The sequence below is a fragment of the Chiloscyllium punctatum genome, chromosome 44, assembly GCF_047496795.1.
Source record: "Chiloscyllium punctatum isolate Juve2018m chromosome 44, sChiPun1.3, whole genome shotgun sequence".
NCBI classification, from domain to species: Eukaryota; Metazoa; Chordata; class Chondrichthyes; order Orectolobiformes; family Hemiscylliidae; genus Chiloscyllium; species Chiloscyllium punctatum.
The window spans coordinates 52910180-52936777 of NC_092782.1; the positions used below are offsets into that span (position 1 = coordinate 52910180).

General features: G+C 43.4%; 1 protein-coding gene and 1 pseudogene across 5 annotated transcripts in view; both read right to left on the reverse strand.

The window, feature by feature from the left end:
* The window catches only part of LOC140466989 (uncharacterized), a 108267-nt gene that overhangs the window by 63647 nt on the left and 18022 nt on the right, over window positions 1-26598 (reverse strand). For 3 of the 5 annotated variants that reach the window (XM_072562942.1, XM_072562941.1, XM_072562939.1), the window contains exons 2-9: window positions 22829-22980; window positions 19685-19780; window positions 19148-19220; window positions 15338-15429; window positions 14113-14250; window positions 5806-5933; window positions 5667-5686; window positions 2369-2465 (exon numbers count right to left, since the gene is read on the reverse strand). In XM_072562942.1, coding sequence (XP_072419043.1) covers window positions 2369-2465; window positions 5667-5686; window positions 5806-5933; window positions 14113-14250; window positions 15338-15429; window positions 19148-19220; window positions 19685-19780; window positions 22829-22980 — 796 coding nt within the window. Of the gene's footprint in view, window positions 1-2368; window positions 2466-5666; window positions 5687-5805; window positions 5934-6161; window positions 6364-14112; window positions 14251-15337; window positions 15430-19147; window positions 19221-19684; window positions 19781-22828; window positions 22981-26598 lie in introns of those variants that run through there. The other 2 variants (XM_072562940.1, XM_072562943.1) reach the window with 2 other exon arrangements.
* Window positions 15725-17632, reverse strand: LOC140466588 (chitinase domain-containing protein 1-like; annotated as a pseudogene).

The following is a 26598-nucleotide window of genomic DNA, read 5'->3' on the forward strand; positions in this document are numbered from 1 at the left end:
TGCTGAATCCGGGGGTTGGGACTGAGATAAGGTGGGGGGAGGGGAAATGAGGAAGCTGGAGAAATCTACATTCATCCCGTGTGGTTGGAGGGTTTCTAGGCGGATGTTGAGGCGCTCTTCCTCCAGGTGTCGTGTGGTAAAGGTCTGGCGATGGAGGAGGCCAAGGACCTGCATGTCCTTGGCGGAGTGGGAGGGGGAGTTAAAGTGTTCAACCACGGGGCGGTTGGGTTGGTTGGTGCGGGTATCCCAGAGGTGTTCCCTGAAACGTTCCGCAAGTAGACGGCCTGTCTCCCCAATGTAGAGGAGACCACATTGAGTGCAGCAGATACAGTAAATGATATGTGTGGAGGTGCAGGTGAATTTGCAACGGATATGGAAGGATCCATTGGGGCCTTGGAGGGAGGTGAGGGGGGAGGTTTGGGCGCAAGTTTTGCACTTCTTGTGGTTGCAGGGGAAGGTGCCGGGAGTGGAGGTTGGGTTGGTGGGGGGGGGGGGTAGGGGTATGGGGGTGGACCTGACGAGGGAGTCGCAGAGGGAGTGGTATTTCCAGAACGCTGATAGGGGTGGGGAGGGAAATATATCCCTGGTGGTGGGGTCTGTTTGGAGGTGGCGGAAATGATCTTCTGTCCTGGTGGCGATTGGAGGGGCAAGGTTCAAGGGCGGAGGAGCGGGAAGTGGAGGAGATGCGGTGGACAGCATTGTCAACCACGTCAGAGGGGAAATTGCAGTCTTTGAAGAAGGAGGCCATTTGGGTTGTTCGGTATTATAGACCGGTAATGTAACCATGTACTGTTAATGTTATTATAGGTCTGCTAATGTTACTGTAAATCAGTAATTTACTATACACAGTTATCATTAATATAAACCGGTAAAGCTACTTTCGACTGATAATGTTACTATAGAGTGGATATACAGAGACTTGAGCTAATGCTTTGGTGAACATATCCCACCACGGCAGCTGGAGAAAGTTAAAATCAATTAATTATGAGAGACTAGCTTTTTATTCCAGATTTCCTCATGAAATTCCCAGCCGGTTCATCAATGTGTGTCCGAGTCTGGTTCCAGATCTACAGCACTGGCCCCTGAAAAGACAATGTAATGGTCACAACATCATAATCCAGAAACCCCAGCTAAGACCCTGTGGCCACAGGCTCAAATGCTACTACAGTAGTTGTTTGGAATTTAAATTTAATTAATGTTTCTGGAATATAAAGCAAGTCTCAGTCCTAGTTTCAAGTTTCTTGGTCACGATCATCAAGTATTGTTCTCTCCCATCTAGTGCACGAGTATCATTATGGAAGGAACTCTGCCACCCTTACCTGGTCTGGCCTACATGTGACTCCAGACCCATAGCAATGAAGATGACTGTTAACTGCCCTCCTAAAATGACCTCACAAACCAGTCAGTCCAAATGCAATTACGGCTGGGCAAAAATTCTGGCATTGCCAGTGACATCCACATCTGATGAAAGAATATTTTTAAAAATGGCCTTGCAGGTCATTCAGTTCTTTGAAATTGCGACAGGAAACAAAAACATTGTGGATGTGCCTACACAGGATGGACTACAGCAGCTCAAGCAAGGAGATCACCCCCCTCAAGAGCAATTAGGGATAAGCAATGAGTACCTGCCCTGTCAGCAATGCCTGCATCCTAAAACTATTTTTTTAGATAAAATGGTGGAGCAGGGGAAAGTATTTAATAGAAAGGACATGACACCCCAGGGACAAAAATAAAAGACTTCAGGAGGTGCCCTATAAGCAGCAGTTCATCAATATCAATCAATTCCTTGGCAACTATTTACACTGTGGCTCTGCAAAGCCAAGAGATAAGAGTCAGGATTAGAATTGTGCTGGAAAAGCACAGCAGGTCAGGAGGAGCAGGAAAATCGATGTTTTGGGCAAAAGCCCTTCATCGGATGCTGCCTGATCTGCTGTGCTTTTCCAGCACCACTCTAAACTTGGCTCTAATCTTCAGCATCTGCAGCACCCACTTCTACCAGAGCCCAGAGGTAAACTTGCCTGTCCCTCACAGCCAAAGGTTTTCATTTAGTGTGAGGCAATGAGAATCAAGTAATATATCCAATATGGATCCTGATAGCAATTTCCCAATTAAAAAACAAACAGGGTTTGCTCCACACCCTTAAATAGAACACTGAATCAAAATGGATAGACAAGTACTATAACATGCATTTATGTAATGTATAATAACGTGATAGAACCCCAAAGTACTTCACGGGAGTACAACAAAATAAATGTAGAAGCCATGTAGGATGACATTAAGGCAAAGATATGTTTTAAAAACAGTCGTGAAGGAGAGGGAGGCAGATGTTTAGGTAGGGAATGATAAAAGATCAAAAGTGCAGACTTACAAAACGACTGGCATCAATGGACTGCCATTTGATTTCAGAGCTACACTGATCACTTTGTCTTTGTTGGCGAGTTGTCCTTTCCAAGGATAGTACTCCACTGCCAAAAAATAAATTGTTAATGTTCAACCCAATAAGGATGCTTGTAAAACAGAGCTTCATATAAACAGGTCAACCACTTGTGTATCACATTCCTTGAATAGACCAGATAACCAAAAGAATGGTGGAAACAAAAACACAAGGAAAGGATATACAGTCTCATCCAATAATTCACATGTTTAATTTTAGAATTTAACAGTTGAAATGATTAAAATTAAGTATATACTACAGCAGGCTAAATATTTAGTGCTTAGAATATTTAAAATCAAAATAAAAAGATTACATTGAAAGTATAATGGGGGAACAGGCCTTTGGTCGATGGAGTTTAATTCAGATAAATGCGAGGTGCTGCATTTTGGGAAAGCAAATCTTAGCAGGACGTATACACTTAATGGGAAGGTCCTAGGGAGTGTTGCTGAACAAAGAGACCTTGGAGTGCAGGTTCATAGCTCCTTGAAAGTGGAGTCGCAGATAGATAGGATAGTGAAGAAGGCATTTTGTACGCTTTCCCTTATTGGTCAGAGTATTGAGTACAGGAGTTGGGAGGTCATGTTGCGGCTGTACAGGACATTGGTTAGGCCACTGTTGGAATATTGTGTGCAATTCTGGTCTCTTTCCTATGGGAAAGATATTGTGAAACTTGAAAGGGTTCAGGAAAGATTTACAAGGATATTGCCAGGGTTGGAGGATCTGAGCTACAGGGACAGGCTGAACAGGCTGGGGCTGTTTTCCCTGGAGCGTCGGATGATGAAGGATGACCTTATAGAGGTTTACAAAATTATGAGGGGCATTGATAGGATAAATAGGCAAAGTCTTTTCCCTGGGGTTGGGGTGTCCAGAACTAGAGGGCAGAGGTTTAGGATGAGAGGGGAAAGATATAAAAGAGACCTAAGGGGCAACTCTTTTTTACGCAGAGGGTGGTACGTGTATGAAATGAGCTGCCAGAGGATATGGTGGAGGCTGGTACAATTGCAACATTTAAAAGGCATTTGGATGGGTATGAATAGGAAGGGTTTGGAGGGATATGGCCGGGTGCTGGCAGGTGGGACTAGATTGGGTTGGGATATCTGGTCAGCATGGACGGGTTGGAACGAAGGGACTGTTTCCATGCTGTACATCTCTATGACTTTTTGGTCCAACAAGTGCATACTGGTTTTATCTCATACATGAGAAATTCTCTAATTCTAGCTTGTTCCCACTGTGTCGTTATCCCTGTTTTTCCTTTAACCTGGCTGGCCTATTCTTCAAAACAGTTAAGAACTCCACTTCAATTATCAACATCAGACTACATTCCACAACCCTGCCTATAAAATGTTTCTACATGAAAAATCAAAGTAGGAGTAGACCATTCAGCCCTCGCAAGCCGACAGAGATTGTGGCTGACTTGATTACGGTCTCAGTTCCACTTTCCCGCCTGTTCCCCATTACCCTAGAGTCCCCTATAGCTTAAACACCTGTCTGATTTCAGACTTGAATATATTCAATGACCCAGCTTCCACAGCTCCCTGGAATAGAGAATTCCAAAGATTAACAACTGAGACAAGAAATTCCTCGGATTTCCTTCTAAAATAGGCAAACTTTTATTCTAAAACTATGTCCCCTATTCTCTGTTCTAAATTTCTTCCACTAAGTCTTATAGATAAAGAATCACTATTGCATTGAGACCCCTCAACCACAGAAAATGGTCTCTTCTTTTTTAAACTGTCCCATCTCTTCACCATTTCAAAATGCATTTATCAAAATCAACACAAATAAATGTTCATTCACTGTCAGAATTTTGTTTTTTTTTCAATACAAATATCTTTGCACTTGTCAAGGTGAATTCTCACATCCATTTACTCTCTCATCTCACCCAAACCTCCCACATTCAACGTAGAACAATTTATTTTTGATTTGTAGAAAATATCAAGGTGCCACCCTACATTTAGATGAACTGAATTCAATCTGCCTCTTTCTCGATTTCCATCCATGTCCTCCTGCAGCTTCCTTTGTCCCTCAGAATTACTGCACATCTTATTATACTATTATTTTTCTACAAGTTTTGGTGCCACTGTATTTTTGTCAGCTCTCTCAATAACTGATTAGATTAGATTCCCTACAGTGTGGAAACAGGCCCTTCGGCCCAACCAGTCCACAATGACCCTCCGAAGAGTCACCCAACCAGACCCACTTCCCTCCGACTAATGCACCTAACACTATGGGCAATTGAGCATGGCCAATTCACCTGACCTGCACATCTTTGGACTGTGGGAGGAAACGGGAGCACCCAGAGGAAACCCATGCAGACACGGGGAGAATGTGCAAACTCCACACAGACAGGTGCCCAAGGCTGGAATTGAACCTGGGACCCTGGTGCTGTGAGGCAGCAGTGCTAACCACTGTGCCACCCTAATGTATGGGAGCAGGAGCAATTCTGAGCCCCAGAATGCCACAGACACTCCCACCTGCTCAGCAAGACTCCCTTTAACTCCTCCTCTGTATCCTCCATTGGAACTAATTTTTAAAATCAGTTTGCCACTCTCCTAATTCCTTAAATCTGCCTGAATTAAGCCATTCTGAATTAAAAGGAACAGAAAAAGTGAGCAGTTGATCTTTCTCTCCCATCACCCCTTGATATGTAATTTACGATGATACTGGAGTATTACAATATTAAAAATCCATTGTATTTCTGAGCCGATGGATCTCACACACATGCTTTCTCATGCCAGATCTCAGTTATTCAAATTAAAAGTAAAAAAAGTCATATAATGTGCTGACCATATGATACATGGAACATGCTGCCAGAGGAAGTGGTGGAGGCTGGTACAATTACAACATTTAAAAGGCATCTGGATGGGTATATGAATAGGAAGCGTTTACAGGGATATGGGCCAAATGCAGGCAAATGGGACTAAGATTTATTTAGGAAATCTGGTCGGCATGGATGAGTTGGACTGAAGGATTTCAGTGCTGTATAACTCTATGACTCTATGAGACACAGGGGCAGAGAAGGCCATTTGGCTTTTCAATTAGATCTGATAATGGCTGATCTTATCATCCACAACTCCAGTTTCCTAACCGTCTCCCCAAGAATCCTTGATTCCCTAATTAAATATATTATAACCGTACATCAAAACATTTTATTTTTATGTATTGCACTTCCAAAATGAAGAAACACAACAAACTTTATCCCCAAGTGGAGTTTAAAGGAAAAACATTTTACCTTGAATTTCAGGAATAAGTCTGTGCAGGAGAAAAGTGAGAAACAAAACAATTAGATGCCATCAGATAAGTTTTGACAATCATCAATACATGGTAAAACAAAAATGGCATTACTGTGAAGGGTCAGGAAAGCAACTTACAACTCAGTCTTTGCTGAGTCTGCCATGATGTACTTGCTGTCAGAGTACTGAAATGCTACAATAGCATAAGGATAAATCTGTCGAGGGCGCTGGAGAACATCACAGTGTCCAAACTCATACAAATAATACTGGAACAAAGAGAAATCAAACTGGTCAGCAACAGAACACATATATCAAAGTAACAACAAAGACTCTGCAGGAACAAAACAGAAATATTGATCGCAAGCTAGGAAAACTAAAATATAACCGAGTCAGATGAGGGGGACCGGGGCATGCAGAAAATGTCAACCCTATGATTCAGGGATCAAAAATGTAAAAGAAAGATTTATCTGCTTGGCTGAGGTACTGAAACATACCTGGGCTCTCTGTAGACAAGGACATCATTATCCAGTGGCATACTGTTTTGCGTGTTCAACCACAGGTAGCATTCTGAAAATAGTAACTTGCTTTTCGAAATCATGGATACATCATCTCGGTAAGGAGCTAATAACAACCTGGTGCTCATTGCTTCTGAAACCTCTTCCCGACGTGACTCCATCTTAGACTTGAAAGTGACTGCAAACCCTCAGGGAGACACTAGCAGTACCTTAACCATGAGAATAAATCCAAGGAATCTCAAAATCCACTATGTGATTCCGATATTTATACCATAAAAAAAAAACTTAAACCAGTAGGAAACGCAAGAACATATATGCTAGTAACACCCTTCGAACTAATAGCATATTGAAAGAACCAGATCAAAGAATCCTTATAGTGTGGAAGCAGGCCATTCGGCCCATCAAGGCCACATTGATCCTTTGAAGAGCATCCCACCCAAACTAACCTTCCTACCCTATCCCTGTAACCCTGAATTTCCCATGGTTAATCCACCTAGCCTGCATATCCCTGGACACTATGGGCAATTTAGCATGGCCAATCTGTCTAACCTGCACATCTTTGGATTGTGGGAGGAAACCGGAACACCCAGAGGAAACCCACACAGACACAGGGAGAATTTGCAAACTCCACACAGACAGTTGCCCGAGGGTGGAATCTCACTTCAGGTCCCTGGTGCCGTGAGGCAGCAGTGCTAACCATTGAGCCACTGTACTGCTCTAGATGGTGGTCATTTCCTTGCTGCACAATTGTCTCTGAAGATTTAGGACTCAGTTTCCTGAATTCAGTTAACAGGTGACACCAGGATTATCCTCAGTTTGTGCATTGTGAGACTACAGTAACTGAGAAATATTTTGTAGCTATATCAGGGTTTCAGAAATCAAGGGTTGGGACCCCTGGTGTGGGTCACAAGCAACCATTTTGGGATTGAGTGTCCCAGATACTCACAGCAGCATTGCCACTCCACTCATTTTTGTTTTACATTAGTACAAAACTTTGTGTTTTTAGTGGGGAAAACTGAGCCTGGCTCCTTCAGAAATGCAGTGTAGCTGAAATCAATACAGTTCTCCCTTACTGCAGGACAGTTGTGGGCAGTCAAACCTGTAAACCCTTTTACAGCAGTCAGTGTGATGTGTTCGAAGGTTTACATATTCAGCAGCACAGTCAGACACTTTACAATTCCTGTGTAAGGAAAGTGTGTGGTTAGCGTGGCTGTTAAGGGTATAGGTGCCAGATCTATTCCCTTAACGCCCACGCTAACCACAATAACCTCCAGCACAGAGTTGGAGCATTTCTGTAAGGTGCTTGATAAGGTTCCCCTCTGTAGGCTATTGCACAAAATACGCAGGCATAGGATTGTGGGTGATTTAGCGGTTTGGATCAGAAATTAGCTAGTAGAAAGAAGAAGAGGGTGGTTGTTAATTGGAAATGTTCATCCTGAGTTCAGTTACTCACGGTGTATGCAAAGATTTGTCTTGGCGCCACTTCTGTTTGTCATTTTTATAAATGACCGAGATGAGGGCATAGAAGGATGGGTTAGTAAATTTGCAGATGGCAATAAAGTCAGTGGAGTTGTGGATAGTGCCGAAGGATGTTGCAGGTTACAGAGGGACATAGATAAACTGCAGAGCTGGGCAGAGTGGTAGCAAATGGGATTTAATACCGAAAAGTGTGAGGTGATTCACTTTGGAAGGAGCAACAGAAGTAAAGAGTACTGGGCTAATGGTAGGATTCTTGGTAGTGTCAGTGAGTAGAGAGATCTCAATGTCCATGTACATAGATCCCTGAAAGTTGCCACTCAGGTTGATAGGGTTGTTAAGGAGGCACAAGGTGTGTTAGCTTTTATTGGTAGAGGGATTGAGTTTCAGAGCCACAAGGTCATGCTGCAGATGTACACAACTCTGGTGCAGCCACACTTGGGAGTACTACATACAGTCCTGGTCACTGCATTATAGGAAGGATGTGGAAGCTTTGGAAAAGGTTCAGAAGAGATTTGCCTGGTATGGAGGGAAGGTCTTATAAGGAAAGGCTGAGAGACTTAAGGCTATTTCTGTTAGAGAGAAGAAGGTTGAGAGGTGACTTAATTGACTCATCTAAGATAATCAGAGGGTTAGATTGCATAGACAGTGCAGCCTTCTCCCTTGGATGTGATGGCTAGCATGAGGGGACATAGCTTTAAATTGAGGGGTGATAGATATCGGGCAAATATCAGAGGTAGTTTCTTTACTGAGAGTAGTAGGGGCATGGAACGGCCTGTCTGCAACAGTAGTAGACTCGTAAACTTTAAGGGCATTTATATGGTCATTGGATAGACATATGGATGAAAATAGAATAGGTGAGATAGACGGGCATCAGATTAGTTCCAGAGGTCGGCGCAACATTTAGGACCTCTGCTGCGCTGTAATGTTCTATGTTCACTTAGAAGAATGTGGGAGTGGATGTGGGAGGGGAGAGGCAATAGAGTTGATACTGGGGCCAGCAGGGTTCAGGTTCTGTGAGTTCAAGGCTGTGGTGGTGGCAACATTATAGGTTTTCTTTTCAAAGGGCACCAGATGCAGGGGTTATCCATCTACGGCAATTCCAATGGCGTCTGCTGTATCTATTTCCACGGGGTCCCATTACACAGCTCCAGTCTGTGCTGCTTCAATGACTGTCTTGTCATCGGAATATCCAGACCATTGAGGCTTGGGCTTCTTTATCAGAAACAGGTTTACATATTCTTTCTCGAGAACCTTTAACATTGTGATTGACATTCTCATCAAACTGTTCAGTTTACTAATAAACATTTATATTGTTCAGAAAATATATTGTGTCACTTAGCCTTCTGTATCTAAACTCAAGAACCTATATCTGTACGCTCTCCAGTGGAGATGGGATGGACAATTGTTGAAGAACATGGTTAGGTTGCTAATATCCAGGTTGTGACAATCCAGCTGAAATGAAGTACAAAGGCTCTCTGGAGGGCAGTAATGGCCTCAACTGGTGCCTTTCCTTCAAGGTGAGTAAATTCAACTCTTCAAACCATTCCAACAGCTACAAGGCCTGCCCTTGTCAATCTGAAGCGAGAATGATCATCTGAGGAATACTCTTGATCTGGAAGAGTCCCAAAAAGGGGTTGATGCTACAACCCATTTCACAGGGATCATGGGTTCAAACATAGACTGGGACTGCCACGGTGTTAAAGGTTTAGATGGAGAGGAATTACTTAAGTGTGTACAAGACAATTTTCTGATTCAGTATGTGGATGTACCTACTAGAGAAGGTGCAAAACTAGACCTACTCTTGGGAAATAAGGCAGGGCAGGTGACTGAGGTGTCAGTGGGGGAGCACTTTGGGGCCAGCGACCATAATTCTATTCGTTTTAAAATAATGATGGAAAAGGATAAACCAGATCTAAAAGGTGAAGTTCTAAAAATTGGAGAAAGGCCAATTTTGACGGTATTAGGCAAGAGCTTTTGAAAGCCGATTGGAGGCAGATGTTCACAGGTAAAGGGACGGCTGGAAAATGGGAAGCCTTCAGAAATGAGATAACAAGGATCTAGAGAAAGTATATTCCTGTCAGGGTGAAAGGGAAGGCTGGTAGGTATAGGGAATGCTGGATGACTAAAGAAATTGAGGGTTTGGTTAAGAAAAAGAAGAAAGCATATGTCAGGTATAGACAGGATAGATAGAGTGAATCCTTAGAAGTGTATAAAGACAGTAGGAGTATACTTACAAGGGAAATCAGGAGGGCAAAACGGGGACATGAGATAGCTTTGGCAAATAGACTTAAGGAGAATCCAAAGGGTTTTTACAAATATATTAAGGACAAAAGGGTAACAAGGGAGAGAATAGGGCCCCTCAAAGATCAGCAAGGCGGCCTTTGTGTGGAGCCACAGAAAATCGGGGAGATACTAAATGAATATTTTGCATCAGTATTTACGGTGGAATAGGATATGGAAGATATAGACTGTAGGGAAATAGATGGTGACATCTTGCAAAATGTCCAGATTACAGAGGAGGAAGTGCTGGATGTCTTGAAACGGTTAGAAGTGGATAAATCCCCAGGACCTGATCAGGTGTACCCGAGAACTCTGTGGGAAGCTAAAGAAATTATTGCTGGGCCTCTTGCTGAGATATTTGTATCATCGATAGACACAGTGAGGTGCTGGAAGACTGGAGGTTGGCAAACGTAGTGCCACTGTTTACGAAAGATGGTAAGGACAGGCCAGGGAACTATAGACCAGTGAGCCTGACCTTGGTGGTGGGCAAGTTGTTGGAGGGAATCCTGAGGGACAGGATGTACATGTATTTGGAAAGGCAAGGACTGATTAGGGATAGTCAACATGGCTTTGTGTGTGGGAAATCATGTCTCACAAACTTGATTGAGTTTTTTGAAGAAGTAACAAAGTTGATTGATGAGGTAAGAGCAGTATATGTGATCTATATGGATTTCAGTCAGGCGTTCGACAAGGTTCCCCATGGGAGACCGATTAGATCTCATGGAATACAGGGAGAACTAGCCATTTGGATACAGAACTGGCTCAAAGTTAGAAGACAGAGGGTGGTGGTGGAGGGTTGTTTTTCAGACTGGAGGCCTGTGACCAGTGGAGTGCCACAAAGATCGGTGATGGGTCCTCTACTATTTGTCATTTACGTAAAGGATGCGAGCATAAGAGGTACAGTTAGTAAGTTTGCAGATGACACCAAAATTGGAGGTGTAGTGGACAGCAAAGAGGGTAACCTCAGATTACAACAGGATCTGGACCAGATGGGCCAATGGGCTGAGAAGTGGCAGATGGAATTTAATTCAGATAAATGTGAGGTGCTGCATTTTGGGAAAGCAAATCTTAGCAGGACTTATACACTTAATTGTAAGGTTGAAAGTGGAGTCGCAGGTAGATAGGATAGTGAAGGCGGCATTTGGTACGCTTTCCTTTATTGGTCAGAGTATTGAGTACAGGAGTTGGGAGGTCATGTTGCGGCTGTACAGGACATTGGTTAGGCCACTGTTGGAATATTCCGTGCAATTCTGGTCTCCTTCCTATCGGAAAGATGTTGTGAAACTTGAAAGGGTTCAGAAAAGATTTACAAGGATGTTGCCAGGGTTGGAGGATCTGAGCTACAGGGATAGGCTGAACAAGCTGGGGCTGTTTTCCCTGGAGCGGAGGCTGAGAGGTGATCTTATAGAGGTTTACAAAATTATGAGGGGCATGGATAGGATAAATAGGCAAAGTCTTTTCTCTGGGGTCGGGGAGTCTAGAACTAGAGGGCAGAGGTTTAGGGTGAGAGGGGAAAGATATAAAAGAGACCTAAGGGGCAACTTTTTCACACAGAGGGTAGTACGTGTATGAAATGAGCTGCCAGAGGAAGTGGTGGAGGCTGGTAGAATTGCAACATTTAAGAGGCATTTGGATGGGTATATGAATAGGAAGGGTTTGGAGGGATATGGGCAGGGTGCTGTCAGGTGGGACTAGATTGGGTTGGGATATCTGGTCGGCATGGACGGGTTGGACCAAAGGGTCTGTTTCCATGCTGTACATCTCTATGACTCTAAGTAACATTAGTAGAATTTAAATTCCATTCATACAATCTACAATATAAAGCTGGTCTCAGTAAATGGTGATCATGACACTATCAACAATTATTGTTTGAGATTTTGCAGAAGATTTGTAACTCAGGTGGTGGATCCGGTTGTAGGTTTGCTAGCTGAGCTGGTAGGTTTGTTCTCAGATGTTCTGTCACCCTGCTCGGTAACATCATCAGTTGAGCCTCCAATGAACTGCTGGTGTTCTGTCCCACTTGCTATTATCTGTCTGTTTGTTGTGGTGGGTGATATCATTTCCGGTTCTGTTTCTGAGTGGGTGGTAAATGGGGTCCAAATCTTTATGCTTGTTAATGGAGTTCAGGTTTGAACACCAGGCTTCTAGGAATTCCTGTGTGTGTCGTTGTTTAGCCTGTCCCAGGATGGATGTATTGTCCCTGTCGAACTGGTGTCCCTCTTTGTCTGTGCGTATGGATACCAGTGAAAGTTGGTCATGTCTTTTGGTGGCTAGCTGGTACTCATGTATCCTGGTGGCTAGTTTACTGTCCATCTGTCCAATGTAATGTTCATTGCAGTGCTTCCTGGATATTTTGTAAATGATGTTCATTCTGCTGGTTGTTGATATAGGGCCCTTTAAATTCATCAGGAGCTGTTTCAGTGTGGTGGTAGGTCTGTGGGCTACCATGATGCTTAGGGGCTGGAATAGTCTGGTCATCATCACTGAAACTGAAACACTTAGTAGAAGACGCAAACCACTCAACCCAGGAATTCCTTACTATCAAAGACACCAAAGTAAAAGGACAATGAGGTCACGGTTTCCTTTGATGTGATGGCCCTATTCACATCAATAAACATCACTCTAGCCAAAGAAACACCAGCCTCACCACTAGACGAGCCAGGGATACAAACACCTGACAGTACCAATTCTATCAACAAGGACAGCACTCTCAAACTACTAGACCTGTGCCTCACTACGCACTTCACCTTCAGTGACAAGACCTACGAACAAGTCAACAGATGCATGTGGAATCACCTATATCAGGACTCTTAGCAGAAGCAGTGATGCAGAGTTAGAACGAACAGCCCTTCCTAGGACCCAGCCCAAACTTTAGGTCTGCTAGGTGGATGACACCTTTCTCATCACGGAATTCAACAAATTATAAGAAACCCACAAACACATAAACACCATCCTTACTGGTATAAAATTCACCAAAGAGGAAGAGGACAATAACCATCTTCCCTTCCTAGATGTCACGGTCGAACAAAAAGCCAATGGAGGGTGACAGACCAGCGTTTACAGGAAAGCCACACACACCGACAGATACTCAACTACAGGAGCAACCATCCCAACACACACAGAGCTGCATCAGAACATGATTTAAATGTGCCACAACATACTACAGCACCCAGGAACCACGAGCAGCCGAGGAAAAACACCTATACAATGTATTCAGGAACAACAGGCACCCGATAAGCACAGTCCGCCAATTCGTACACAACAGATCTAAACAGGCAGACACAACCAACCCAGACACACTAGCCACCCTGTCATACATCAAAACCATTTCAAAGATAATGTCCAGACTACTCCAGCCCCTAAGCATCATGGTAGCCCACAAACCTACCACCACACTGAAACAGCTCCTGATGAATTTAAAGGACCCCGTACCAACAACCAGCAGAACGAACATCATTTACAAAATACTCTGCATGGACTGCAACAAACATTACATTGGACAGATGGACAGGGAACTAGCCACCAGGATACATGAGCACCAGCTAGCCACCAAAAGACATGACCAACTATCACTGGTATCCACACACACAGACAAAAAGGGACACCAGTTTGACTGGGACAACACATCCATCCTGGGACAGGCTAAACAAAAACACGCATGGAAATTCCTCCAGGCCTGGCAACCAAACCAGAATTTCATTAGCCAACATATAGATTTGGACCCCATTTACCAACCACTCAGAAACAGAACCGGAAATGATATCACCCACCACAATAAACCGAGACCGATAAATAGCAAGCGGGACAGAACACCAATGCTTTACTGGAGGCTCACTGATGATGTTACCTTGCATGGGTGACTAAACGTCTGAGAATAAACCCACCAGCACAGTGAGCAAATTTACAACCTGAACAATATAGAGGGTGGTATGGGCATGGAAGAGCTGCCAGAGGAAGTGGTGGAGGCTGGTACAATTGCACTGCCCTTGTAAATGGACAGGCAAGCCATTCAGTTTAAGGGAAATTAGGAGCTGGTATCAATGCCTTCATCCCATGAAAGAAAATTTCTAAAATCAAACTCTCAACTCAGCAGGAACCAAAAAGTGACTCAAGTGGGACTAACATCTGTTAGCCAAAATTAGATTGCACAAATTTGAAAGAAGTACTTCACCTGGGTCAGCTCAAAAGCTTGAAAATGGCTTGTTATGGAAGAGACCGTATCACTGTTTATAGAAACATGGCAGTTGTAACCAACAGATGGCTCAGTCAAATCCGCTGTGTAATTTTCAATCATAGACTTCACTCTACCCTGTCAAACCAACAAAACAGCATTGGCATCACTCTCAAATAAGAACACGTAGAAAGAAAAGTAGAAGGTAGTTTTTAATGTTACTAAATGTAATCCCTCAAATAGAGGCGACATGATTAATGTCGTTAATTATTGTGCAAGAGGACTGAGGAAACACAGGCAAAATCCATGAGTAAATATCATCAAACTTTACTCTAATCTCCAATCAATCAAGCAAACAAATACCAAGATTATTTTGTATTTTGAGCATGGTATTTTATTCTAGCGTAAAGACTGAATTGCAATATAACTTGCAATAAAACTGATACACGATCTGACTAATAACACAACTACATCATTCCACCCCAACTTCCGACCAGTCCCACTCCACGAGGCAGTGTTTCTTAAACTAACCTACAGTTTTTCAGATAGCAATTTGAAAGATGGGGTGCTTGAATATGACAGCATTGTGTACTACGAACACAGGATGCATTGAGCAAAATTTGAAACATTTGAGTGCAAGCAGGAAAAGAAAAGATTTTCTTTAAACTGTAAGAAATAGCTGAGGAAATGAGGTAATGGATCTTGTGTGGATTGCAATGAATCATCCACAGAACAGCACTAAGCAAGGCAGCTTCATGTTACAGTTGTGATTGCAAGAACTGTAGCCAATCTTGATCAGTATATCCAGAAGGGTAGAGCCAACAAGGAAGCATCTGTTACATATGACACACAATCTCACTGAGGGGCAACATTAAAGGAACAAAAGACAGCTGGTGAAGTTTAAGTCAGAAGGGAACCTCATCCTATTATGTTAGCAAGTCAAACAAAAGTATAATTTCTTGAACTCTCTGGCTTTGTGCATGATATTGTATGGGCTAAATGCTGTAAGTCGACTCAGTGATAAACAGGCCAACATATGACATGAGATAGTGTAGCACCACTCTCCATAGCAGCAGCAGCAGAGGAGATTTATTTTTTATAGCAAGCAAATGAAAAGCAAAAGTTTTAATTTTATTAGGTTACAGAACTTCAAAGCGATAACCCCTTTTGATTAACAAGAGTGTAACCAGGTAGAATACAATCATAATGCTTTCTTTTCCCTTACCTTAATTATTTTAAAAATTACAATAAAGCCACACTTTCCATGGTACCATGGCTTGGGATGAAGGAAGTCTGAATATTTACAAAGATAAACTCCTGTTGGACAAGAAGAAAAGGTGAAGATATTTGAAAACTGCAGTAAATGATAAAACTCTACACCCTTCACGAAAGCCCACAAGTTAGTACTTAAAACTTTGAAATTGCCCCCCCACAAGATTAACATTGTGTAATACAGGGAGGCCGAGGAGATCAGATGTTAAACTATACTCAGACTAGATGTTGGAAAACTTTCCATTTCCAAGACAACTGAGCCTCTGAAACACCTAAAGGCTGGTGTTCATTCAGAAACAAAACAGACAATGGCATATCGTCATGGGGCTCAATGACCTGTTTACAGCAAGCCATAGAAAAAGTCCAGTTCCTGGCCTAGTTCCTAGATACATAACCCTGTGCCCAACTCTTTTGCCAATTTTAATAGTGCCTGGAACAGACTTTAACACTGGGTAAAACACAATATGTTTCCCACCCTGGTGCCTCTTTTAATCAAAGTAATGCTCAGTAATTTGTTCATCCCATAGCAGCGGTGTCTAATAGTGTTTCAGAGTCTTGATATATCTGTGTCCTACAATGGGCCCTGCTGTTCCTCGAAGGATAACTTAACCCATTCAGTAGAAATCCAGTCCCAAGAGAACCCTATTTCTCCATATTGCATCTGGATCCAACTTCTGAACACAGGCTTGAATCCAGGGTCTGGGGGAATTGAAGCCAGGTCAATGTGCATTCCAACGGCTGTATGTCATGAGGCTGAATCCATCCACAACATTGGCCAATTCCTCAAAACTCCTGCTTCCCAAACATTCCAGGCTGGTTGGTCCTGCAGAGATGGTTGAGGGAATCACCAACACAGCTTTCAGCTCGGCTTCACGAACAGCTTTGGACAAGTGGAGGATTGTGTGAATGAGTTCCTTTCATTTCTGATCACCAAACGGACTCCATACCTCCAATACAAAGCCATCAAAGTGTTCAGCATTTTCAGTCTGCACTGACACTTCCAACAACTCTTCAACTTCAATCCTCACTGTTAAAAAGACTTTCATAGTCATGATGTGTCTAGATATCAAATAAAATTCAAGGAATAGAACTGACTGCTTCAAACTCCACCTCTACATTCTTCATCCAGCCTTGGCCTCTGCAGTTCTTTGGGCTTTAATGATTTATTGAGAGTTTCAATGTGAGATGCCTTGTGCTGAAGTTGTCCAACTGATGGTCTGGGTGCTGACTCTCTGCATTACCATCAAGAGGGAACTGGGTCAGATCCTGACTGGGTCAGAGATCGCATCATATCATTTGGTCATGTCCTCAGAGCCGACACATGTGCCATGGTTTGAGCCCCTACAGGAAGGGAGCAGGCCAGTATTGGCCACTGGCTCCCTGGCTCATGGTATTGGCCACTGGTTCCCTGGCTCTACCCAGCCCCGCAGCAAATTCCCGTGGTACAGACCACGATTATTTCACGGATGGGTGAGGAAGGTTACATTTTGGTGTATGCCCCCCTTCACTCAGTTTTCCATTATTCCCTGTCACTGCTTTCTCACTCGGGCTTTGAGAGGCCAAACACCATCTTTAATTAGACCTTGAGGATATTCTGGGAAAGTCCCAATGTGCGACTTTCCCCACACAGGACGGGCTCCAGACCCTCATTTGAACCCAATGACGGGGCTCAGGAGCTCAAAGAGAGCCAGCTCTTGGTCTGCACGGCCTCCAAGTCTGGTTTCCATAACCAAGTCAGTAAGGTATTTTCCTGGGACGCTCTCCTTTCTCATTTATTGGCCAAGGGGTTTTACCTCATCCCTTGTTTATTTACATGTTTGGAGAGAACGGGATGCGACACATCCAGTCATGATACACGTTTCATCATAAGAGCGCTGGAGGGTGTTTGGATGGGCCAGCTTGTTATTTCCACCCTGTCAATTTGTTCAGGTACAAGATTTGACTTGTTTTTGACCATTAGTTCATTACAGGCATTTTGCTCAGTTTTATTATTTCTGTCCCAAAGTTGGCTACTTTCTGCACCATTTCTCGTGTGCTCCTTAGTAAGTTTCTAATTGATTTCTCAGGATGTTACTGCATCTCACTTATCATTGAGAGATCAGGGTGCACAACTGTCCAAACTATGGCATCCATTTCCATCATCAGGGTGAAGAAAAGTTTGCGACAACGACAAGGTTGTGAAAAAAACCCCACAAATAATAGACACATTCAACTCTGCACTTTACAGCACTGGAGACAGCTTCGCCATTAGTCAAATCTCAATGAAAACTGACACCACGTTAAGTCTAACATCAATCAACAAGCCACTTAAAACTCTGGGATATTAAGAGATTGAAATATCTAGCTTCCTCTCAAGAGATTCCTTAGAAAGAATCCACTGGAAAACAAAACATGGTGTTGGCCAATAACCTAATCTGCAAGCAAATTCATGAAAGTTTAAACCAGTTGCAGTATATGGCAGAGCAAAACCAAAAGATTATTTATTCACTGAATCCAGTGGTCTATGCACAACCATGACTGGGATACAAGGGAATGAAACAATGAACCTTATTTCTAAATAATGCAAGTTGGAGCCAGTTACTGGATGTAAACTAATATGGCGCTCTCTAGTTTGAACCATTCTGTCTACGGCTGGTATGGTTGACTACTGTCCTGTCCACTCTCACAGCTATGCACCCAACAAATCCATACAGCAGGAACTCGAGTCAGTCATTTTCTCTCCATTTCTGTAGGGGGAACAAGGAAATTCCAAAGCTGACCTTTCAGTCCCCAGTTCAGGATGCAAATGTAACATAGAAGTTTGACCCATGCTCCAGGGGCAGTTCTTCACTCTCACTTGCGATTCAATGATAAAGCTACAATGCCATCGCTCCACTTAACTAACCTATCCTCTTTCGCAAGCAGTTCTTCAGCTGCACATGTGACTTTGCAGAACTCTCCCCTTCACAGTCTCATTCCAGGTTATGAAATGGCAATGCCATTCCCCAGCACTTTGTGATTAATTTGCACTGGTTACTTGAAAACTACTTCTGAAATGAAGTCTCTGTGCTTTTATCTCAAAAGGGAGGAGCTTCCAGTCATGAAGGCAGATCACATCATATCCTGGTAGAGCATATCCTGGAGAGCCCAAGGAGGGAGGGGCAGCTAAAAGTAGAAAGACATATGTTCTGGCATTTCCAGCTTGAGACATTTAAACTACATGTCCAAAATTTGCAGGAATAATCTGAAGGGTGCCCTATGTCAAATTGTAGATACCTTTCTTGGGGATATCCAACAGAGTAGCTCTGTAACTAAACATTCCATCTGCTCAAAAAAATATGGAATTCTGAACATCATGTCCATTGGATGCATAAGCAGTGCACAACTTTTTTTTAAATTAATGATTTATTTACCAGCTGATACACCCAACTGAAGTATGCATTGACACATTTGCAGAGCAGAATATATTGCATTAGTGGCACTGGTAAGGTTTCAGGAACAAGGTTAATAATTAAACAAATCTATTATGCTTGTGCAAACCTTAACTCTATAGCTAAGGAAGTATCAAATTGCAGTACAAATCAAATGCCAAAAAAAGTTTTTGAATAACGTTTTAAAACAAATTTTTTAAAACAAATCCACAACACTAAAATTATCTAAAAGGAGGCCGACTGACTCATCAGCAGCAAGTATATTTACTTTGTGGATTAAAACAAGCATCATAATCCACTCAATGTTTGTGTGTTGGTTTATATGCTATACATAGATACAAAAGAAAATTTACCCTTCAGTGGATCTCCTAGAGTTGTAATGTCACTGCTCCCAACCTTCAATCCTTCTTCACAGACAGCTTTTGCCTACAACAATAAAGCAAACATCGAGAAACACTGACAGAAGGAGAAACCAACATCAAAATTGTTATAGTAATTAAGTCTGACCAAACACTAAGACATTACTTGTAATATGTAACAGCTGTTCTTCCAAGGGCTGGGTCTAGAAATCCCTCCACCCCCCCCCTTTCCCAGACCATCTCAATAATATACATTTGCGAAGCTAAAAATATAGCTTGTATTAGATAATCAAAACTGTGTTAGATGTAACAATGTTCTCAGTTTGGATTAAATTTATTGTCCCAGTTTATGAGGCCAACCGATTTTGTTCTAGACTAGTTAGTCTATCTAATTAGGCCAAGATAGTGACTTGTTTCAACAACGAACCTCCTGACCCTCAGTATTTTCACAAGTACAGAGAAATGTCTTTAATGTAATACAACTTCAAAATATTTCCACTAAGTTCCCCTAATTTCACTTTCTATTCTTACCTGATCTTCTGTTTCGAACAGTAAGAAAGCGAAGGACTCAGCAAGTTCATCCTGGTTATAACCTTTCACCTCTAGATCCAACCGACAAGCATCGTACTGCAATGAATACATAACTCCAAATTACAAAAGAAACCAACATGGGTTTGATAAACCACATGAAGCAGAAGGCAGAATCACATGCTAAATAGGTCTTGGGCCAGATTTTGCAATTGGCAGCAAACGAAGACAGTTCTACATTAAATGTGCCCATACAAAGACAGAGGGCTTTTGCACAAAAGGTGCAAAAATAGCTCAGCATCCTATAACCAGTAAGAATAGGTCGAACAATTGTGTATTTCCTGAATTAACCCAAATGAAGAATGTTGATTGAGTCTTCTGAATCTAAACTCAAATGTTAGAATATTTGAATTGAAACTAGATCACGCAACTCAACCCCAGACTGGCCCCACACCATCCATGAAGGTACAAGTCAGGACTGAGATGGAAGTCTCCATTGTCTGTATGATTGCAGCTCCAACAATTCAAAACCATCCTAAGCAAATCAGCCCTCACACCTACCACCCTAATTATTCACTCCCTCCACCATCAACACAACTGCAGCAGTGTGTACCATATACAGCACATATTACAGCAAATCACTAAACGGTATTCAATGACACATTCTAAACCCATAAACCTCACAACCTAGACAGTCAAGGGAGCAGATGAGATGGAAAACCACTAATTTTATCATCTTGAATTGGAAATGGGGCAGTATGGTGGCTCAGTGGTTAGCACTGCTGCCTCACATTCTGGTTCGATTCCCACCTCTGGCAACTGTCTGTTTGGAGTTTGCACGTATTCCCCCGTGTCTGTGTGGGTTTTCTCCAGGTGCTCCAGTTTCCTCCCATTATCCAAAGATGTGCAGGTCAGGTGAATTGGCTACGCTAAATTGCCCATAGTGTTAGGTGCATTAGTCAGGGGTAAACATAGGTTAGGGAAATGGGTCTGTGTGAGCTACTCTTTGAAGGGTTGGTATGGACTTGTTGGTCCAAAGGGCCTGTTTCTATACTGTAAGGAATCTAATCTAAAAGCTATATTGGTGTTCCTTCACTGTCACTGGAACAAAATCTTGGAACTAACTCCCATAACAGCTATGCAGTTGACCCTACAACCCGAGTTTGAGAAGGCAGCTCACCCTCAGCTTCTCAAGAGCAATTTTAGGATAGACAATAATGCAGAGATGATCCAGATCACAATATGGCTGCCACACATGTAACTCATAGTGTCACCTGACCACAAGAGGACAGACTGCAGGAGCCTCTGCACGTGCACCAATCATGTGGTGATATCATCATCAGCACATATATTGCGGGGGTGAGTAATGCCTGTACTAAATCCAGCATCCTTTAAGTCTGGGAGTGATGGGAAACCCAGGGGGTGATTAGGAGGCACCTGAGGGAGATGGGAGAGAGACGGAGAGGCTGCAAGGAGAGTGGGAGAGAAGGAGAGAGATTTCAAGGCAAATGGGAAAGAGAGGGGGAGAGGTGCAGGGTTCAGGAAGAGAGGGTACGGGGGAGTAGGATCAAAAGAGGGAGGCTGCAGGTGGAGTGGGAGAGAGGAGGAGATGGTGCAGGGGTCAGGGAGAGGGTATGGGGGAGTAGGAGGTTTTAGGATAAAAAGGGAGTCTGCAGGGATGGGTGGGAGAGAGGAGGAGAGGTTGCAGGGGGAGTGGAATAAAGAGAGTGCATGCAGGGGTAGTGGTAGGTGGAAACATTGCAGGGGGAATAGGCTCAATTGGCTGGTCAGCTGACTCATGATGCAGAGTGATGCCAATAGCATGGGTTCAATTCCTGATGAAGGGCTTTTGCCTGAAACGTTGATTTTCCTGCTCCTTGGATGCTGCCTGAACTGCTGTGCTTTTCCAGCACCACTCTGATCTAGAATCTGGTTTCCAGCATCTGCAGTCATTGTTTTTACCTCAATTCCTACACTATCTGAGATTATTATGAAGGACTGTCCTTCCCAACATCTCCCCTCACCTGAGGTGTGGTCACCCTCAGGTTAAATATCAACAAGAATAGGAAATGTTTAGAGGGATATGGGCCAAACACAGGCAAGTAAGACTAGTTTAGTTTGGGAAACCTGGTTGGGATGGAGGAGTTGGACCGAAGGGTCAGTTTTTGTGCTGTATCTCTCTCTAACCAAAGAGCAGCCTTGTTGTCCGCTAGCAGTGTGGCTCCTTTACCTTTAACCTTTCAAGAAGCAAAGTGCCCAGGAGCATGTGTCCCTGGCTGGAGGGTATAAAACAAGAGGGTTATTGGCTCAGTATAAAGGGGTCAGTCAGCCACTGAGCACTGTGCTGAGAAGAAAGTTGTTGCAACTCAGTGTTGCAAATCCTTGCAATTTTCCACTGTGGAGGGATGCAAATGCTCAGTCTTTGATATATTTAAAATCTAGACCTATAAATATTCAAACCTGAAGCTAAAGTGAAGTTGAGGTAAGTGATCAGCTGCCATTGTATTTAAGAGACAAGAGGCCGATCCCTGGTCCATTTCCCTTGTGTCAAGCCGACAATCTTAGAAGCAGGACAACGATAAATTAACTGTATATATTCTAATACTATACTGTAACTATTGATGTAACATTATTACTATAGTATAGTACTATAATGTAAGAACAAAAAACATAGGAGCAGAAGGCCATTCAGCCCATCAAGTCTGCTCCACCATTCAATAAAATTGTGGCTAATCTGATAATCTTCAACTCCACTTTCCTGCCTTTTCCCCACAGCTCTCAATTCCCTTACTAATTCAAAATCGGTCTGCCTCAGCCTTGAATTGACTTAACAACCCAATCTTGATAGCCCTCTGCAGTAAAGAATTCACAGATTCACTACCCTCAAAGAAATTCCTCCTAATCGCTGTCTATTATGTCTATATAACTGCATGTTCTACAGTTGTATGGGATTCACAATATGAACTTTCTCTTCACAGATTGTGCTAGACCTCTGCATTTCCCCAGCAGTTTCTGCTTTTAAACCAATTACAAGGAAAACTAAGATAGTGAACGACAACTAAGAAAATCCTGGGTGATTATTGATGGTATCCACATTAAGGCAAATGTCTCTGTTACATTCTGTGTTTGCTTTGAATACAATACTACCTGATCTAGAAGTTGTGCATTATTCACTAGTGTCACTTGGTTGTACTGAAAGTAAGTCCCTGATGATGAATCCAAGTATGCCTGCTGCAAGATTGGAAAGGTTTCCTGTCTGAACTGGCTGGAGGTGGGGGACACAGTACGAAAGGTTTCTGCTGAAGAAAACAAAAAAGAAAATATTACCATACTGTGTAGCAACGAAACTGCAGCTTGTCATCTGAAAAGGCTAGTTACCCTTCAACAATTGCAGTAAACCACATAGAGGTCAGGTTTTAAAAGTACACTGTAATGGACTCACTTTCTTGTTTTCACAACTGTTTTCTGAGATGCTATTTCCAAAATCTCTGAAGACTCTAAAAGACTGGAAATTGCTATAAATATCTCAATTTTTTAGGGTGAGAGGGGAAAGATATAAAGGGATCTAAGGGGTAACTTTTTCACACAGAGCATGGTGCGAGTATGGAATGAGCTGTCAGAGGATGTGGTGGAGGCTGGTACAATTGCAACATTTAAAAGACATCTGGATGGGTACATGAATAGGAAGGGTTTGGAGGTATATCGGCCAGGTGCTGGCAAATGGAACTAGATTAAGTTAGGATAGCTGGTCGGCATGAATTTGTTGGACAAAAGGGTCAGTTTCCGGGCTGTACATCTCTACAACTCCTTCATTGGTTCTGAGGCTTTGAGGTCAACAAAACAAAGCTGGGCTCTTTGCTTGAGAAGATGAAGCTCTTATAGCAGGTCCACTGCTATTCAGTTGTGATAACAGGAAACTGTGCTGACATTCTTGTTTTCTATGTCTCTCCACACAGCTCTTTCTTTCATCTCTCTCATATCACTCCATCTCAACCCTTTATGCGTAGCTATCTCCATCCACCACCCTGTGCTTCCTTGGGATCAGACACAGCTTCAAGCCCCTGCTCCTCATTCTCTGAGCTCTCAGCCTCCATTAAACAGATGCAGCTCAAACATCTCCCATACAGTAATGCTCAGTACACGCAGTACACATTAAAATGTAATATTTATTCAGACAAATCTCCTTCCACAGCTGAAAGATTTTACTGGATCAACAGGAAACTGGAACAGCCCTGACAGATAAAAACAGTGCATTATTTGTATTGATTGACTTCCAAATTAGGGTGTTTTTCTCAGGCCTTAGAGTTCCAGGTTAGCAGATCCTATATCTTTCATGTCTGGAACCTTTAACTTATTTAAAACAAATTCATACAACGCTGTGAAAATCATTCAATATTAAATGTGCAATTTTTTAAAAACGCTTATACATCGGTCTAGCTTTCTAAAAATTCCCACCTCCATGGGAGTGTAACAATCCCAGAGAATTATCGATGCTGGAAATTAGAATCAAACACAGAAATTGCTATAGAAATTCAGGAGGTCTGGCAGCATCGGTGGAGAGAAAAACAGTGACCCTTCTTCAGAACTGATTGTAGCTGGGAACGGTTTGGTATTTGTGCTGAAGATGGGAGGAGAGGGGTGGAGTACACAATAGTTGGAGATGGAGGAGAAAGTGAGGACTGCAGATACTGGAGATCAGAGTCAAGAGGTGTGGCACTGGAAAGGCACAGCAGGTCAGGCAGCATCCGAGGAGCAGGAGAGTGGAAGTTTTGAGCATAAGCGCTTCCTGGAGATGGAACCCAGGAAGAAAGAAAAACAGTTGGGCAGACAAAGGGCCGAGTAAAGGTCAGCCTGGGAGAATCAACAGCTGCTAATGGGGACCATTAGGAGCTGACACTGGGTTGTAAGAGGTAGCAGCCTATGTGATGGCAAGGCCTGGTGTGTGTGGGTTGGGGTAAGGACACTGGAGAAGGTGCTCAAACCCCAAAATGTTTGAACTCCATATGGAGTCCAGAGGATTGAAGAGTTCCCAAGTGGAAAATGAGGAGCTGTTCTTCCAGCTTGCGCTGAGCTTCACTGGAGCACTGCAGCAAGCCTGAGACAGAGACGTGGGCCGGGGATGAAATGAAAGTCAACAGGAAGCTCAGGATCATTTTTGCCGGCAGAGTGTAGGTGTTCTGCGAAGCGGTCACCCAGTCTGTGCTTTGTTTCCTCAATGTAGAGGAGACCAAGTTGTGAACAGTGAATGCAGTAGATTTGATTGAGTAAAGTGCAGGTAAATAGTTGCTTCACACGGAAGGGGTGTCTGGGACCTTGGACAGTGAAGATGGAGACAGTAAATAGGTCGGTGTAGCACATTCTGCGATTGCATGGGAAGGCCACGGAGAGATGTTGAGAGTGGAGGAGGAATGGACCAAGGTGTTCCAGAGGCAAATGGTCCCTGCTGAAGGCCAACAAGGGAGGGAAGGGGAATACATGTCTGGTGGTGGCATCTTGCAGGAGGTGGCAGAAATACCAGCTAATGATGGATGTGGATGCTGGTGGAATGGTAGGTGAGGATGAGGGGGGGTCTCTATCACTGTTGGGAGGGTGGGGAGGGGTGGTGAAGGGCAAAGTCAAACACAGCTGAGGGCCCTGTCAATCACAGTGGTGGGGAATCCTCAGTTGAGGAAGAAAGTGAACATATTGGAGGCTCCCCTTGTCGAGGTTAGCATCATCGGAACTGGCAGCACGCAGGCTCAGTGGTTAGCACTGCTGCCTCACAGCACCACGGACCTCAGTTTGATTCCTGCCTTGGGTGACCGTCTGTGTGGAGTTTGCACATTCTCCCCGTATCTGCGTGGGTTTCCTCCGAATGCTCTGGTTTCCTCCCACAGTCCAAAGATGTGCAGGCCAGGTGAATTGGCCATACTAAATTGCCCATAGTGTTCGGTGCATTAGTCAGAGAGAAATGGGTCTGGGTGGGTTACTCTTCAGAGGGTCAGTGTGGACTTGTTGGGCCAAGTGGCCTGTTTCCATACTGTAGGAATTGTAATCTGATCTAAACTGAGACAGAGGAACTGGGAGAATGGAATTGCGTCTTCACAGGAAGCAGGGTGTAAGGATATATAGTCAAGGTAATTGTGGGATTCTGTTGGGTTTACAGTAGATATTCGTGGTGAACTTATCCCCAGAAATGGAAACAGAGATGTCGAGGAAAGGAAGGGAGGAGTCAGAGATACACTAGAGATGGTCCAAGTCTAAATATAGTTTACCACGCTGTGGGAATGAGGATACAGTAACATGGCGGACAGGACCCAAGATTAATTGTTGCTAGAATATTTTACAAATGTATTTGTTTCACTTTTTACGTCAAAGAAATAATTCTCCAGAGGTGGTTCGAGGGACAATTGTGGTCTGCCATTATCCGAATGGCAGGACCTGGGGGGGTAACTTTTTCACACAGAGGGTGGTGCGTGTAAGGAATGAGCTGCCAGAGGAGGTGGTGGACGTGGGTATAATTACAACATTTAAAAAGGCACCTTGATGGGTAAATGAATAGGAAGGCTTTCTAGGAATACAGGCCAAATGCTGGCAAATGGGACTAGGTCAGATTGGAATGTCTGGGCAGCGTGAACAAACTGGACCAATGGGTCTTGTTTCTGAGGTGTATGACTCTGTGAGAAAGACTCTTCCCATTCTGTCCTGTCAATGTGAAGGAAAACTATGACGGATGCTTGGCCATCACGTGGGATTATCCCCTTCCTCTTTTCAACCTACAGTTACTGCAACCTCCCACACATTTAAGGCCGAAGTGAGGTGCTATCCCAAGCCCCCAGCTGGACAGCCACTGAATAATCAGAAACTTACAGCTCTCCATTGCTAGCAATTCTAGGAGGAGTGGTTGCAGCCACAAATGAAATGACGGCACAGCCAGG